At 39.4% G+C, this 18,362-nt stretch overlaps 1 protein-coding gene across 1 annotated transcript in view; it reads right to left on the reverse strand.

Moving 5' to 3' along the window:
• Nucleotides 1-18,362, reverse strand: part of TANC2 (tetratricopeptide repeat, ankyrin repeat and coiled-coil containing 2) — a 585,366-nt gene that overhangs the window by 268,543 nt on the left and 298,461 nt on the right. Inside the window, exon 5 of the mRNA XM_024201203.2 lies at nucleotides 15,944-16,123. Within this exon, the coding sequence (XP_024056971.2) occupies nucleotides 15,944-16,123 (180 nt within the window). The remainder of the gene's footprint in view (nucleotides 1-15,943; nucleotides 16,124-18,362) is intronic.

Consider the following 18,362-nt stretch of genomic DNA (forward strand, 5'->3'; position numbering starts at 1 on the left):
GTCTAAGAGATTTTATTCAGAGCTGAAGTTTTAATCCCCAAAGGCACTACTAATGGACTGTAGACTTATTCTCGCCTTATTTCATCGCCTAGTTCTTCACTATTGCAGGAATCTTATCTCAAAACAGAAGATAATCTTCTGGTGCTCGATTCCCAAAAGGATTGACACAGGTTCAGCCGCGCAGACCCCTTTCCAGGATTGAAGCCACTGAAATCAGTGGTGCCACTTTGGCATAAGACTGGAGTAATGGTAGTGAATGAGGTACCTCATGGGGTACAAAGTAATCTTAGCAGGCCAAAGAATCCAGTCCAAGATGATGTGTATATGTGAAGTGTGCACACATACATATTACATACACATGCACAACCACACACATTGACAATCTAAAGTGCCTAGAAATTCCCATTTTCATGCAGTTTACTACAATCATCTTGAAAATGGGACTTTTCATCCAGATTTTATCTACAGTAAAACAGACAAGATTCTCCCTCATTAAACCAACTAGCCAAAGATATCGCCAATCCTACATTACTAATTACACTGTTATTCACCTCTACAAGTTCCAGAACATTCCAAGTTATTTAAGTAAAGCATTGCTTGTAATGTAAAGATAATTATGTCATTAAGAGACTGAAAGTCCTTTCATACTTCAATTTTCCTCACCGAAGAATCCTTTCAAATATAAATCTTCTGTTGGATACACTTATATTTTGCTGTCAGCAGTCTTAAGAAACTAAATCTTTAGGAAAAAAGCCTTTTCAAAGGCACCAAGGCAATTATGTAAGTAAGTGGTACCACTACTGCTATCCGGTCACTGCACAGATATGGAAATCACTGCATGAATGGGCTAGCCTCATACAAATGTATGAAGGCGCTAAGGAGCATGAAATAACACCCTACAACTGGATCATTTCTTAACAATTTTCTCTGCTCTGAAAGTCACATTGAAAAATCCATGTGGCAACTGTCAGCTGGATAAGAGCCTCTCTTTGTAATACTTGGTTTCCCAGAAATAACCCCCCATCCCCTTTTCCAAAAGAATCAAGCTTTTATTATGTGGTATTAACAACTGGAAGTAAAAATTAGACAAAAGCAAAAGGACAAACTGAAAATCACAGCTAGGAATGCTTGATGGAAAAAAATTATTGGGATTCTGGTAACTGCAAAATGTCCTCCTGAATTTACTGTCAATTTATTGGCATCAAGTTGCAAGCTTGCCAATCACTGGGAGATTTTGAAATGTGTTATTTATCAATACTGCTATACGTGCCCTACTATACAAATGCATTTAAAAGATATCTGTAAAACTGGAATAAATTTGCATTTATACACAGTACAGTATGTTAAGAAAAGAAAATACGCAACACTGAACTCTTCCTCCTGAATTTAAGGCTAACCCAACAGGTAATAAATAACATTTATCTTTTCTTTAACGAGAGAACACAGAATAATGAGCAAGAAGGATGAGGACCTCCACACATGACCACGCATAATGCATCCCACAGGACAATCCCTTTATTTATTAATATAATAAATGGCTTGTCATTCAACAGCCACCTCTTTTCTCAGCTGAGGGCTTCTTTTGCTCTGTGAATTCTATGCACAATCTCACAGTATGGTGGTGAATAAAGAAGATCGACATTACTGTTCTAGGGAGTGTCTGATATAGAAGTCACCTACATCTGGCAAAATTCACAAGAAATTGTAACAAGCATCAGGGGGTAGCCGTGTTACAAAAACAACAAGGAGTCTGGTGGCACCTTAAAGACTAATAGATTTATTTGGGCATAAGCTTTCGTGGGTAAAAACCTCACTTCTTCAGATGGATAGAGTGAAAGTTACAGATGCAGGCATTATATACTGACACATGGAGAGCAGGGAGTTACTTCGCAAGTGGAGAACCAGTGTTGACAGGGCCAATTCAATCAGGGTGGATGTAGTCCACTCCCAATAATAGATGAGGTGGTGTCAATTCCAGGAGAGGAAAAGCTGCTTCTGTAATGAGCCAGCCACTCCCAGTCCCTATTCAAGCCCAGATTAATGGTGTTAAATTTGCAAATGAATTTTAGTTCTGCTGTTTCTCTTTGAAGTCTGTTTCTGAAGTTTTTTTGTTCAATGATAGTGACTTTTAAATCTGTAATAGAATGACCAGGGAGATTGAAGTGTTCACTTACTGGCTTTTGTATGTTACCATTCCTGATGTCCGATTTGTGTCCATTTATTCTTTTGCAGAGGGACTGTCCGGTTTGGCCAATGTACATGGCAAAGGGGCATTACTGGCACATGCTGGCATATATAACATTAGTAGATGTACAGGTGAATGAGCCCTTGATGGTGTGGCTGATGTGGTTGGGTCCTCTGATGGTGTCGCCAGAGTAGATATGGGGACAGAGTAGGCAACGAGGTTTGCTACAGGGATTGGTTCCTGGGTTGGTGTTTCTGTGGTGTGGTGCGTAGTTGCTGGTGAGTATTTGCTTCAGGTTGGGGGGTTGTTTGTAAGCGAGGATTGGCCTGCCTCCCAAGGTCTGTGAGAGTGAGGGATCATTTTCCAGGATAGGTTGTAGATCGTGGATAATGCGCTGGAGAGGTTTTAGCTGGGGGCTGTATGTGATGGCCAGTGGTGTTCTGTTATTGTCCTTGTTGGGCCTGTCCTGTAGTAGCCTTGGACATGTGACCTCTCAGCACAATCCTGCAATGTAGGATCATGATGTCTGACTGAAAGGCCAGCCCCACATGAGAGAGCCTCTCTGAAGAACGTGCTTGGCCATAGAGCTAGTTCTTGACCATACTTAAGTTTAGATCCCCAGGGAGGACAGGCAGGCACTTTGCACTTGAGAATACAAACCTTATGGACATAGTCCATAGTCTAGTCATAGAGCATCCATGTAGTTAAGTGGAGGGACTGAAGGCTCAGGTGGAGTAGGCAACCTTGATCTTGGGAGATCAGGTCTAAGTCTAGTGGAAGTGAGATTGGACATTTCACTGACAGCGCCAGGAGAGTGAAGAAACAATGTTGATAGGTCCATGCAGTGGCTATGAGTATGACTCTTAGCTTTAGTAATACCCTGTGAATAAGCAGAATTGGTGGAAAAGCATAGAGGAGCCTGTCTCACCATGGCAGTAAAAATGCATCTGTCAGGAATGTTTCCCATAGGGAACAGAACTGCTGACGCTTTCTATTGGTCCTTGTTGCAAATAGGTATACTAGGGGAAAGTCTCACTTCTGGAAGAGGTATCTGGCTACATCTGGACAAAGAGACCTCTTGTGGTTACTCACACGATCTGCTCAAGTGGTCTGCTAGATCATTTTGGATCCCCAGCAGGTAAGAGCCTTCCAGATCTATTGAATTGGCAACACAGAACTCCCAGAGCAGAGTCCCCTCTTGACAGACTGGAGAAGAACATTGCCACTGTGAGGCATTAACATGCGGCTTCACCTGTTCTGCTATGGAAATACTTAGCTTTACACATGAGTGTCAGACTGGCATGCCAAGTCTTTTGAGGACCATAGACTGTGAGTCGGTAGAGAACCCAATTGGACCCCCGTACCAGAGCAGACATGTCTGTCACTAGCATGAGCGCCACCTGTGGGCAGGCAAATGGAATGCTTACATATACATTGCCTGGATTTGCCCACCAATCTAGGGAGGTGAGGACATAAGAGGGCACTCTCATCACTGAGTCCAGCTGATGGCGGCTCAGCAAATGGACTGATGCCAGCCATGCCTGCAGAAGTCTGAGGCGTAGTCTGGCATATTGAACCACCTAGGTGCAGGTCACATGTCCCAGAAACTTCAAACAGTTTTGTGCTGTTGTGATAGGGTGACCCTTCATATCTATAACAACTGATTAGATTGCCAGGAATGTGAAGTCTAGAAGAAAAGCCCTGGTTTGAGACAAGTCCAGTACAGCCGCTATAAACTCTATCCTCTGGACTGGGAAGAGGAGAGATTTCTCAGCACTGATTATCAGTCCCACGTCATTGAACGCTGACCGGATCAGGGCCACACTGTACTCGCAGTCTGGATCAGCCCTTGACAAGCCAGTTGTCCAGGTAGGGGTAAACTTGAAATCCCGATTTTCGTAGGAATATAGTTATTACTGCCATAACTTTTGTAAAGACACTGGGAGCAGCTGACAAGCCAAATGGTAGTACGGTGAACCGGTAATGATTTTGATGTACCAGAAATCAGAGGTTCTTCCTGTGAGAAGGTATCTTGTTAAGCTGCCAATTATGTTGACAGCACCAGGCTCGACGGAACCTTTTGCTGTGCCGGAGCCAACTATACCAACTTAGGCACTAATTTGGAGGAGGAAAAGTGCTTAGATTTAAGGTGCACGCTATCTGATTCCTTCTTGCCCGTCTATATCTTTCCTGGCCTAGGTGAGGGAGCTCAGTGCTGGGATTCTGATAATGCACTTATCAGAGGTGCACTTTTCACTGAAGCTGCAGCATTCAGCACTGAGTCAGACTAGGATGGCTCAGACGATGGCCTCAGTATTGCCTCCACTAGCAGAAATTTCAGCCTAGCCTCCCTGTCCTCCTTTTTTCCAGGTTTGAATTCCCTGCAAATCTGGCACCAGTCTTTCATGTGTGCTTCACCTAGGCACTTCAGGCAACCATTGTGCGGGTCACTCACTGGCATAGGCCTTGAGCAAGCAGCACACGGCTTGAAGCCCAGCAATTGGGGCATACCTTAGTGCTATCAGCAGAAACCTTGAAACGAGGAGAAACAAGTCCAAAAAACTTCGTTGGTATTTTTTTACACAACTAAAACTTACTAACTATGCTAACTACTAGACCAATTATATTATATACAATATTATACACAAAGCTGAGAGAGAACTGTTCTGGTATTGAACAGGGGTTCCAATGACCATCAAGGGTAGTAAGAAGAAACCGAGAGGGGCTAGGGCAGCTCTTCATGACAATGGCATGTGGCACCAGAGGGAGCTTGAGCCGCCCAACAGGTCTGAGGGAAAAAAAATTCTGACAGCTGTGCGCTGAGTGTGCAGACGTCAAGAGTGGAATGCACATATGAAATCACTCAAAGAAAAGCATTATCAGGCTTCTTACAGTGTTTTTACTCTTGTTTCCCCTATCTCTTCTTTCTTATTTTGTGTCCCTGACCGGGAGAGGGGGAGGCATAGCCTCCATGCTTCCAAGATGAGAAGAAAATAAAACCGTAAGGATAAAACTAGATTAAGTTTATATAATCTGGGGCAGTGTTTCAGCACTCGGCCTTTCTTTCCCCTGCTGGTGGCGCAACATGACCTTCTGTCCTTTAATCCTCTGTCATAGTATGGGAAAAGAGAAAGACATGGTCCATACGTCGTTGAAGTCAGGAAATGTAAAAACTAGATGTTATGGATTCAACCTGACTACAGCAGAAAAAGAACAGCAGGATAAAACAAAGTTGAAACTCCAGAGAAACACAACAAAGTAGCAAAAAGAGAGGCTTCTTTAACTTAATCTTAACCCCTAGCTTCACAGCAGGATGAAAAATGGTCAACAGCTTTAATAAGCTGTCAAAATACAGGTTCATCTTGATATTTAAATAAGTCCCCTCATATGGTTCTTGAAAAAATATTGATGAATTTGCAGGTCAGGCCTACAGCACCTAAACAGTCCATTTCAGAAAGGGAGGCCTTTGGAGAAAGAGTGTAAAGATTTGGAAGTCTGTAAAAGCCTGGAGATTGGAGGTCCAAGAACTGTGGTAGAGTCATCAAAGGATTAACCATTATACTTGCCTGTCAATGTAGAGGAGCTGCAAGCTGAGCATGGGTAACCCACTGAATGTCATTCACAAAAGGAATGGGGAATTGTACTTAATCCACAAATAAGAAAATCTCAGTAAGTGCAGGCCTTAAACTTGATTAAGTTTTGAGCAATAACAACAAGACTGTGAAGCCTTAAATGTCGTAGGGGTACCAAGCATGCTATTCGGATCTGCGTGGCAAGATTGGCAAGGCCAGTCATGGACAACCAGACTGATCTATACTTGTCCTTCCTGAAGTCCCACAGAACTATGTGGATCAGTGGAACTTTGAAAGGTCCATGAGAAGGTGAGAAGTTTCTCCAGAGGATAGCGTGAACATGCCTGTGGAGCTGGGTAACTACTGCAGTCTCTGCACAGATTGGGCATACTGAGCCCGCCACCTTTGCACATTGTGGAATCACTGACACATATGACAAGAATGGAAAGTACCTGGCAGAATCAAAAAGGCAGAAACAATTTAAAAAGCTTCTCTTAAATAAAAGTAAAAATGCATGTGGGCGTTCAAAAAAAAATCTTGGCCTTAATGTGGTACTTTTCAGAGGAACATTGTACTTAATTCTTAGTATTTTTCATATTCTAAGCTCTTTGGGGCAGGGAACTTGCCTTCATACCTGTCAGCAGAGTGTCTCGCACTAAATAAATAATTACTAATTCATTACAAACATAATGTTACCAGATTATTTAGGGTAGTAATGAGCATATCATTTATTTACATATAAAGAATGCATTGATAACTGGAAACGAATTATAATAAAGCATTAAAACAGACTAAGCTAATATGAAACTGGATACCATTCTAAGCCTGTTTTTTATATTTTCTAGGATATTTTTGGCTCTAAAATAAATAACTAATATTTTAAAATAACCTTATTTTTACTATGTCACTCTTCTGAAGAAAAACATATCTGCATTCTTAGACTTTTCATTGTAGAAAAGGAAACCCCAGAGGACCACAGCATAAAGTAAAAATAGTTCTAAGCATCCCAGCAGACTCTAGGTTTTTGGACTACAGTGCAGGATATTTTTAAAAATAAAACAGTATTTCCAGGAGGAATGGGAAACAATTCCTTTTAGGTAAAGCCTGAGCTTCATATAATCTGTTTTCCAGAAGAACACACATGTGACAGTTAACTTTTCTTAACATGAGGCAGCTTGAAGATTCTTCCAAAACGTTGAATTTGTCAGTGCTCCAATGCTTTCTTTTTCAGAAAGAATTATAGCTTTCATCTCCAGCTTCTTTGTTGCTAAGCTGAAAGCTGCTTTTCAGAGCCCAAAATATTTCACATATTTAATGTGAACTTTTGGTCCAGTCCTATAGTCTTTATTCATGCAGAATTCACATTAAAGACAGTAGGATAATAAAGCTAGACCACACTCCTTTCCATGCGTTAAAATCTTGCTATTGCTTGTTGGTCTCTTCAACTACAGTCCAATCACCCTTCTCCCCTTCAACTCAATACTCACTGACTGAGATGCCTACAACCCTGGTGTTTACCTCTTCACCTCAAAACTTACTACTGGAATCAATTGTTATCAGTGTCAACGCTCTCTGCTCCACAGAAACTGCTCTTGCTAAAGTCTTGAATGACCTCTTCCTGGCTAAATCTCAAAACCATGCTTCTTTATGAGTGTAACGTCCACGTTGAACGTATTCACCAAGCCACCTCCCTCATCACTTTCAAATCCCTTTGCAAAAGTCACTTCTGCCACAAAAGCTAAGAGTTGTGAACCAGAGGATACATTTGGGGGACAAGAAAGGGAGAAGGAGCCTCAAGCTATATTTCTGGGGATCTTATCATCCTAGTCCATTTCCCTCTCCATGCTTGTCTGATGACCACTTGAAATGGAAATCTGTTCCTGAACTAAATTTTCTTTATGACGTGCCCAACATAATTTTATGATTTTAGGGTTTCTCATAAGTGGCTGGCCCTGTTGATATTTTCTGCAAGAGGAACAAAAAAGCATGGAGGTATTTGTTCTGAGGAAACCCTCCTCCCCACAGCATGTCCTCCCCCCCAAAAAATTAGATAGATTTAATCATTAGGAATGGAAGGGTGGACTGCAGGTCAAATTTTGCCAAAAGTGTTCTTTTACAAATATATTTTGGTTAATGAAAAAACCATGAACTCAAATTACTTCCAAGATATCAGCTTCCTTAACTTACCTCACTAGGCCCATATATTCCTGTACACAAGTCATTAGCAAAAGTTTATCACTTGGCTAAGAGTATTTTATAGAAGACCATGAACCAAATTTTGCTCTCAGTTACACTAGGGAAAATATAAAGTTACTCCGAATGTATGTCAGTGTAACTGACAAGATAATTTGCCCCCATATTGGTTATAATATCCTCACAGCATATTATAAGTATGAATTAAAGATTTGGGATGGCCTGAACTCAGAATTTTATTTACTGTTGCCCGTGGTATACTTTCAATTAAGAAATCAAATACAAAATCAACTTTTCTAATGAAGGTCTTTCTTTTGCCTGTAACGTCATAGGATGACCTAAATATGACCTACACCTACATCATGTTCTCAAACTGTGGTTCAAGCATTTAACTCTGTTACTCTCAGTTCAAAATCTACTCCACACTAAGAAGCAATTCCCTGGAACCTTTCCTTGCCTATTGGCAGCTACGTAGCCAGAAAAAAACCAAAAACATATGTGAAGCCAGGTACAAGCCAGATTTCTTCATATGTCATAAATGAAGAGATGCCCATTAAAATATATATTTTGGTAATTAAAAACAAATCTTTGCATCTGGGGTTTACAGCTTGTATATCAATTTTCAGGTTGTTTCATTTTCAAAGAGCAGAGATAGTAAACACTGGAAACCAGGATTTTCAATGGAAATTCTAATACAACTTTAGCTAGTTCAATATGCATAGAATCATAGAAGATTAGAGTTGGAAGAGACCTCAGGAGGTCATCTAGTCCAACCCACTGCTCAAAGCAGGACCAACCCCAACTGATTCTCATCAATATTACTGATTCTATTCGAAATCAGAAAACAGCATACATACAGCTGAAGAATCATATCTATCAAAGTATTATCGCCTATAAAATTAAGGAAAAGGTAGTAATTCATTTAATCCAAACTTTTCCTTATTTCAGCAGACATGTCAGATCACAAAAATGCTTTAAGCTCACAACCTTCTGTTGGCCTATCGATTTACAAAGCAACTATTATGCCATATTGTGCCACATGATGCAGGACTTTGCTTTTAAAAGAAAATGGAAATATGTGAAAAACTCCTTTAAAACTTTTATCAAGGCCCTATAAAAAGAGCTTGGGAATCATATGCTAACTCCTGTTTGCAACCTAAAAAGCATACTTGTCTTTATAATCTCATTCTCCAAAGCAGGCTAGAAAGACTAATAATTCCATTACCATCACTCCTTGAGTAATTAGAAATGCTCATTTGGGAGTATTCTATATTCATTCTCATGGAAACAATGCAGGTAGATTAGCTTTCAGGTACAGAATTACAAGGCTTCCTTATTATAATTATATACCTCTTTGTAATATGATTCTCCTTAACATAAGGCCACTTGTAATCTGACTCTCAGTTCTAATGTGGATCATAATAAACTCCCTATTTATCACATGGATGTTATATATAACTTGTAAAATACAGGTCTCCTAAGAGTAGCCTTAAATAAACTAAAAACACTGTACATTGAAAATAATAATAATAAGATATGAAAAATGAACATTTTGTATATTTTGAATTTTTGGAGGGAACAGAATTATATGCAACATAGCCTTACAAATTTTACATTTGATCGTGTTAGGTGCCGAGCACTCTTCACTCCTTTCAGTGGAAGTGGAGGGCAATCAATGCGGATCAGAAATTGACTCAAGTTTTCTTTATTATATATCAGATATTACTTCTAACAAATTCTAAAGCCATTCATGTGATGCGGCTCAGTAATTCCTAACTAAAAGCAAGAACTGAAAGAGATCAGTGAATTCCTACACTGTGTAGTTACTGATTTATCAGTATTTTCCGATAAATAAAATATTAAGTTTGAAACCAACAGTGGCATAGTATCAATATTTAGACACTGAAAATACTGTAGCCATTACAGTATTTATCTTTCACAAGATATTTGTCAATATGGTGGTAAGTTCTAATATTTAGTGCAAAGTCCACTATAGGAATTTGTCCTTTCCTTTCCCGTGACAAAATCTGGATTCAATGCAAATCTTAAAAGAGTGTTTTGGGGAACACTGCCAAGAAAGGCTTTGAATAAGCTACAGTGTCTGTTTTTAAAAGGGTTAATTTTTACTATATACCTCTGACGATGACCTAGTACAAAGCAAGCTTCATGATTATCTAAAGATACTGAGTGTAACCTTCTTATTTCAGCTAATGTCCCTGGACTTGGCTGCCCAAAATCTCAAATGTAGATAATACTGAAGTTCATCTATATACTGAGAAATTGTCTTGGTAACCAGAGTATACTCACCCTGAGAAGCAGAGGATAAATGTTTGGGAGAACAATTATATTTATCTATCAAGTATTACAATGTGCTTTACTAAAAGACTAAGTGAATGTACACAGATTAGCAAATAGACAGACTAAGAACTATATGGAGTCTAACAAAAAAGGCATCATATTCTTACAAATCCAAAACCTTCTGGGTGAAATCCATCCCTAAGTATGGAGGTCCTGTGCCGAATCCCACTTGCATTTTCCATGGGGGAGGGTGGCAGGCAGTGCAGCCACTAAGGGGCAACTTCACAATTTTGTTACAGAGGGAGGAGGCTTTTAGCTGGCCTCAATTAAATCACTGTAGGAGGGACTAGTACAAACCCCTTATTTAAAGGACTTGGAAAGGCAGTCTCCAATTACTTCAGCCCATAGGCAAGAACAGAGGCCATGCACCCTAAAGGCCTGATGTAATTTGTGATGGTGAATTCTGTCCTCCCGTCTCCATGGAGCTGCACACAAACACCAGTGAATTATTCCAGCTTTGTGAATGGTGGAACCTGTTTCACCCAGAGTGAATTGATCAACCTTGCAGCACACTCTGAAGGTCAACAGCCTTGGGCCATGTCTAGATTAGAAAAATAGATGTTGTTTAAAAATGTTAGCTAATGCATATTAACTAACCTCTTTTTTAAAAACACTAATGTAGATCGGATTTAACATATATAAAAAGGTGTCAACTGGTCAACCTTTGACTCCCCTGGGGTTGACCGTGACCAGCTAGCATGTTTTAAAAAACATTAAAATGTGCATGAGGTGGGTGAGAGCAGAGTTGGGTGGGGGGTGTGGAGAGGGTGAGTGGTGTTAATGAGTGGAAGAGTGCAAGAGAATTCTAGGAGGGGGTCAGGTGGGTAAGCAGGTATATGGTGAAGGCAGGAAAATGTTGGGAAGCCATAGATGTACATGGTATCTGGGAGAGAAGAGGGCCATGTGTGGGGAGTTCCTGTGATAGTGAAACCAGAGTAGTAGACTGGCATGGGCCTGGGAAGGGGAGTTCAGTCTCTATACGCCAAGGCATTAATGCCAGAAAGGCTCCTTGTGGCACTGCTATCTCAGCTCCCCTGTACATCAAGGCAGCGCCATGAATGAAGCTGAGGTGAGAAGCAGGAGTCCACAAAAAAACCCCAGATACATCAACACTTGGGGATTGATCTCCTCTCCCGCATTCCCACACCCAGAGCCCCTTTTGCATACCACATGTCTCCCTAACACAATCCCCCTTCCCTACACACAGTTCTCCTCAGCCCATGTCCATCTACCTGCCCCACTAGCCATCCCCAGTTCCCCCAACACCAGCAAGCACCACCGTGGGGAGCAGGGAAGTGACTGTGTGAGAAGGGTACGGTGGTGAGCAGGGTATGTGAGGGGGTTAGGACAGAGAGAGCACCCTTAGTTTGGTCCTTAATTTTCTCTCTGTTTTGGGAACACCATCTTACACTCCTTGAGTTCATTCCACCACAGAAGATACTGCTGGGTGGTAAAAAGAGGGTTATTACCTGAGGATGTGGGAGCTTTGCTAGGGACAAAGTTCCTTAACATGGCAGATAAATCTCTCCTCCCATTTTCCTTTTGTTTATTCTTCAGAGCAGAGAGGTAGGGAAGCTCAGAGAACAGATCAGACAACAGTGACCAAGTATCAGTGCACAAGAACAAAGAGCAAAGCATAGGAGTATATGCCCACCTAGAATTTCAAGAACTATAAAGCACCAGAAGAGCAACATCACTCAGTGAGAGAAAAAAAGTCAGAAAAGAATGCAGTGATCCATGATGTGTGCTTTCAGGGTAACTTGATTCCTTATAATAAGAGTATCTTTAAAATGCATTGGACATTGAAAGTATATGATGGAGTGTTAAAATTATGCACACTGGTGTCAGAGGGGAAAAAAAGAAAGTTATTTGTTAACAATGAACTGCAAAAGTGTGGAATTCCATAGCCCAAGTTTCTGATAATTAGATATTGAAATCTAATTCTTGTTGCTCTCTTATTTTATTATTTTACTCATTACATGCTTTTCTACTTTCTACTGGACCTTCACTATTATTACTATTAAAGGTAATTTATATAGAGCTGCAAATTTACACAGAGATTTTCAGGGTAAGACACATTACCTGTCCCAAAAAAGCTTACTATACAGGCATACAGATTGATTTGAAAATTGAAATAAACAGCATATTCATCCATACCCACCCAATACTCTAACTTACTGTCTCTGTGCTGCCATAAATTAGACCTAGTTTAACCCCAATTTATCTCTGCTTGTGTCAGTAATGTTGAAAATACTATGGAGATGTTGCATTCAGTCCCATGAAGAAGAACCTCTTAAAAGCAACATGTATTGGCTGTAACAGGACATCTAACCCCTCCAGTCCACCTTAAGTTTGGCATCTCTAAGTTGGTCTGTAACTCTGCATCTGTCTTGTTTCAAAATGTGGTCCTATGGAGAGGAAACTATTGTTCAAGATTGCCAAAATTATTTGGGATGTAAAGGAGAAAGCATATTTTATACTGATGATGTCAGATTTCGAGTCCTTTTCAATGTTATTGCTCAATGACCTAAAAACCTTGAACCCTGTTTAAAATGATTAATATGGAGGCTCTTACTGAATCCTCTAGCTTTAAGGTGAATTGAAGGAAGAGAAACTCAGGCCCAAGCTAAGTCAAGAGAAGTTTTGTCACTGCCATTAATGCAGCCATGATTTCACCCAAAAGGAGATACTTTCACTTTGGTCCAAGTATCTTTGTCAAGATTTGACATGTGAAATAGGAAAAAGACACGTTTTCTAAAAAGAAATCTAAAAATATTTTTTCCAGCTCTGAATTGGCAAATACTACAAACATTTTCTCTGAAGCATTCATTTTAAAACTTAAGTTAAATGAAACGTATTTCTTCAAACTTAAGTGCCTAGTAAAAATGTTCTGTCCTCAATTTCAAAGCAATGAGTAAACAGCAAAAAAGCCTTTTTGCATGGAAATATGATGTACTACTCAGAAATGAATTTTAAACTAGTATTTCAGAGGAAAATCTCACCTTCCCTGGTTCTGATTGGGAGAATTCTCAAACTTCTAACAAAATCAAAGATGTAGCTATATATAGCTAATATTATAAACTACATGGAAATCTAGCAAAGGACTGGCATGTAACCAATATACCAGTCTTTAATTCTCTAGAAATGTCCAGTACAGCCAAAGATGCAACATGACCATCACACCAATACCATTATTTGGGGGATCACATGCATGCATTCCACATGAAAACCATTTTTAAATTATCTCTGAGCTATTCATTTATAATAGCAATAATGTCTTCATTGCAGGGCATTCCATGGAGATTAATGATCTCTTGGGACTAATGGCCTATATGCGGATCATTAGTCCGAGGAAGAGTGTTTCCTTTATTGTAATCATTTAAATATTCACCAGCAACAACAAAAATCATTATTTTAAGCAATTATTTGTTTTCACTCTTGTGCAAACAATGATGTACCTATTGTTAACAAAAGAGGCACTTCCATTCTTAGACATGTAAAGTCACTGAAAGAAACATCAAATGTTAGAAACAACTCTTCAGCCCTTCCATATGGTTAAACATTTTGTAGGGGAAGTCCAAAAAATATGTAATTCTTATAACACATTTTTTATATTTTGTAGGAGTTTTCTAACAATTGTTAACTAAAGAAATACAATCACATGGAAAACTATTTTGTTTTTATTCTCAGCCCTACTCCACAGTTTGTTTGTGTTAGTTGATCTGTATTGTCAATCATTAATGCAGAAAGGAAAGTTACTCATCCATAGCTGGAGTTCTCAAAGTATATTGCCTGGGAAGACCCAGACTCACTCATCCTAGTTCCCTGCTTCTTTGGAGTCCTCATTTGATATTCTCAATTGCTGCAAAAGAACTAAGGGCAGTGGGGAGATGGGCCCTTACATAACTTCACACTAAATGTTTTGATTCATGGAGCCCTGATGACACATGTGCAACTCTGCAAAGGCAAGATACTCTCAGTGCTCCAGTAACAGGTAAGTCATTTTTCTTTTTTCTTGCATGTGTCTATCATTGTGACAGCAAGGATTTTTAAAGAATCCTACAGTATAATGGAAATGGGAGGCTGGAACCCAAACTGAAGGATGGGATGAGTTCTAATTTGCTTCATTTTTCTGTTGACCGCGAGGGGCAGAGCTATCAGTGGGAAAGCACACAAAGCCTAACTTAGAGAAGCAGTCTCCAGTTTTGCACTCACAATTAATTAAGCATACATGCTGTGTCACAACACAAAGATAGCTATCCGCTGTGAAGATAACGGAGCACTGAATGCTGCTTATCAGAGCTTACAACTAAACTAAACCTACAGTTCCAAGGGATCAAGTCAATACTGATATTACAGAAACATACACTACATCTACCATTATATTATTATTAATTTTTATTTATATTACAATAGTGCTTAGAGACCCCAACCAGGATTAGAGTGTCATTGTAATAGACATTAAACAACCATATAGTAAGAGTCAATCTTTGCCCTGTAGAATTTACAATCTAAATAGACAAGATAAAAGTTGGAAGAGTTCATAGATTCCAAGGCCAGAAAGGATCATTGTGATCATCTAGTTGCACATAGGCCATTGAATTCCCCTAAAATAATTCCTAGAGCAGATCTTCTAGAAAAACACCCACTCTTGATTTAAAAAGTGTCTCCACGACCCTTGGTAAGTTGTTCCAATGGATAATTATTCTAATTATTAAACATTTACACCTCACTTTCCGTTTGAATTTGTCTAGTTTCAACTTCCAGCCATTGGACCATGTTATAACTTTCTCTGCTAGACTGAAGAGTCCATTATTAAATATTTGTTCTCCATGTAGGTACTTACAGACCAGTGTGCTTCAATTAACAACCTACGAGCCATATCTGGCCTCAAAGGGCCTTCTGTTTGGCCTGTCGGGCATCAGTGGCTCCATCCTGCTCCCCTCCTGCTACTCTGCCCCAGGCTCCTGATGGCTTCAGCCCCTGCACTTTCCCTGCCAATCCCAGCTATAGTGTCCCTATGACGACCAGTCTCTGAGCGCCTAGTGGGGGAGTTGAGTCCTGAGGCGCTTTTGCAAATCCCATTAGGTGCCTATCTGCATCTTTAAGCACCTAAATACCTTTACAGATCTGGTCCACAGAAACCAAATAAATTACTTACAATAAACTTGTTTAAAAACATACATGAAATGTCACTCTATGTGCTGCAACAAATAATGTACAGTTTGCGGAAGTCTCTTTCTCTCAGCATGCAAAAATTTAACATGTTACTTAAACTGCTGAAATGTCTCCATCTGTTGGCCTGATTTGAGCAAACTGATTCATGAGGAGACTGGAATTAAGTATATTCTGGTACTACTTACAACATCCCTGAAAAACTAGAATGTGTGCAAACCAGATGATTATTTAAAGACTAGACAGATCATGCTGTTAAACTGAGATCCAACCCATTTTCCTACAGTAATTTAATATTGCAAACATGGGTGTATATTCCAATTACAAAATCTTGTGACTCCAGCAGGCCATGTAGTTAACTAATGAAGATTTGTGCAAAGAAACTTGTTTGGTGAGCTTTATCTAAAATTTTGCACTGACCGATTTTAAAAGCCCCACTGAACTTATTTAAAGTCCTTACCAGTTAATTTCTTCACAGGTTGGAGCCGAACACTGATAGACTGATGTGTGAGTAAGGGGGAGGATGGAAGAGAGCGAGACATGCCCTCCATAATCCGAATGTGCTGCATACCTTCGGTCACTGGGAGTGGTGGAATAGCGTAGTCTGGTTCAAAAGCACAGTCGTTCTCTGTGGAGGTGCCTGATAGGAATGTAAAAATAAAACAGAACAGTTTGTAATAAAAGGAAGCCTACTGTTTTTATCAATTCCTAGACTCAGGAATTTGCTGGCTTAGGCTGACTAGAGACTTTCTAATATTTCCATACTATTTCTCACAAAATCACACAAACCTTTTAGTATTGGACTGCTCCTTCTCATGCTCATCTTACAAAATGTTTATGCTTCCCATGAAGAAATTACATTTATACAATAGCAAAGAAGTGAATGTCTCATATAGAGTAACGAACAACATAACTAGTTAGATTTTAAGTTTTATCATTTTACTTTGTTAAGCATTCTAGAGTGATCAGTTTTAATGTAATTACTACCCTGGCGAATAATTGATTTTTTTCAGCCAACAAACCATTCATTTTTGTTCTGAAAATTGTTGGAATTTGTCAGCAAATTGGAAAAGTCCACTCAGCTTCAAAAAACTGTGTGTGCACGTGCATGTCCCTCTTATAACCTTTAGCCCAGTGGTTAGGAGGCCACTTGCCTTGGAGATGGGCGATCCAGGTTTGAGTCCCCACTCTGGAGCAAAGACTTGAACTCAGATCTATCTCCTGTCAGGTGAGCATCCTAATCACCAGGTTTACAGGCTATTCAGGGGTTGATTGCTCTCAGTGTCTCCTTTTGAAACGGTTCCACATTGCACAAATATTTAAATACTCATTGGAGCAGGGACTTGAATTCAGGTCTCGCTTCTACCAGGTAAGTATCCTTACCACAGGGCTATAGGTTATTCTGCAGTCAATCTTTCTTATTGAAGCTGTTCGACTCTCTACAAATACTTAAATATTAATTGGGCAAAAGAGCAAGAAAGAGTGGGAGAATGACATTAGACTGGGAGATAGAAGATATAGACTCAGATCTTCTCTCTGCCTGGATTACATGGTGCATCAATATTTACCGTCTTCATTTTACCTGCTTCTTCACTTTGTAATATGATTTATTTATTAATTTGAATTTTTACTACTCTGCAATAAAAGAGCACCTCCTAAAACTCCAAGTGCTCTTGATAATCTTTCAAAAATACACTAATAAATGATGATTCACAGGTTTGTACTCACTTGTATCAGTTTTTGTACTGTGTCATGGTAGCTATAAATGTATATTGTATTCTATTTTTCAATTTCATTGCTGCTTTAAATAATTAAATACTTACATTATTTTATTTAAAAGAAATATATTTATAAATGTATAAAAGATATTTACATTCCTAAATACAAATATTCCTAAAATAAAAATAAAAATTTTGTTTGACATAGTTCAGAGTTTTGTTTTGTTTATAGACGGATATTTGTCAATAGATATACAGAAATTCTTACATTAAATGATATAAAATAGATCTATTTTAAAATAAAGTGTAAGGAGTCTGTTCATAAAGGTTTTCAAATGCATTGTTTCTTATGATTTATAATCCCAAATACATTTCCTCCCACCCAACCCCACCAAAAAGATTCCTGTCTGGTGCACACATCTAAACTTCCAGAATCTCAGACTAGTCAGAAATCTTTAGGCTTTAAAAACTACAGAATTAACAGACCTTAATCTGTATTTCATGCAATTCTATAGGACCACACAGAAACAGATCCCTTAGATTTCTATATGTCCAGTGATGCTATCCATTGCTCTTTTCACTTCTCCACTCTCATTTACTAGAATGACAGAGGAGCTGCGAAAGATGGAGTCTGTTACCTTATTATTTCTTGGATTAACATTCTTGTAGAACAGCAAATCTGAGCTAAATTGCTGGCTTACAGATGAGAAGTCATTCTTACCAGGTTACCTGCTAATGGACAGACTAGATTTACTCAGAGCAGATACTGAGTCAGAGGCTCAACTGGTGTAAATCAGCAGAGTGGAGCTATGCTAATTTACACCATATGAGAATTTGGCTCATGTTTCTCTGATTCTTAAACACTTTATTTAGATAGAGAGCTCTAAATTTTCTGCAGTCTTATCACTAGGCACTAAAGAGCCTTTGGGCTAAGTAAAATACCTTTACCGAATTGAATTGTTGCCTTGTTTGAATTCAGGTGATAATTTTAGAATCTAAGGGTATGTCTATATTACCTGCCGGATCAGCGGGCAGTGATCGATCCAGCGGGGGTCAATTTATCGCATCTAGTCTAGACGCGATAAATCGATTCCTGAGCGCTCTCACATCAACTCCTGTACTCCACCGCTGCGAGAGGCACAGGCAGAGTCGACAGGGGAG

This window comes from Terrapene carolina, unplaced genomic scaffold (genome assembly GCF_002925995.2).
Source record: "Terrapene carolina triunguis isolate 2854851 unplaced genomic scaffold, T_m_triunguis-2.0 Scaffold193, whole genome shotgun sequence".
NCBI lineage: Eukaryota > Metazoa > Chordata > Testudines > Emydidae > Terrapene > Terrapene triunguis.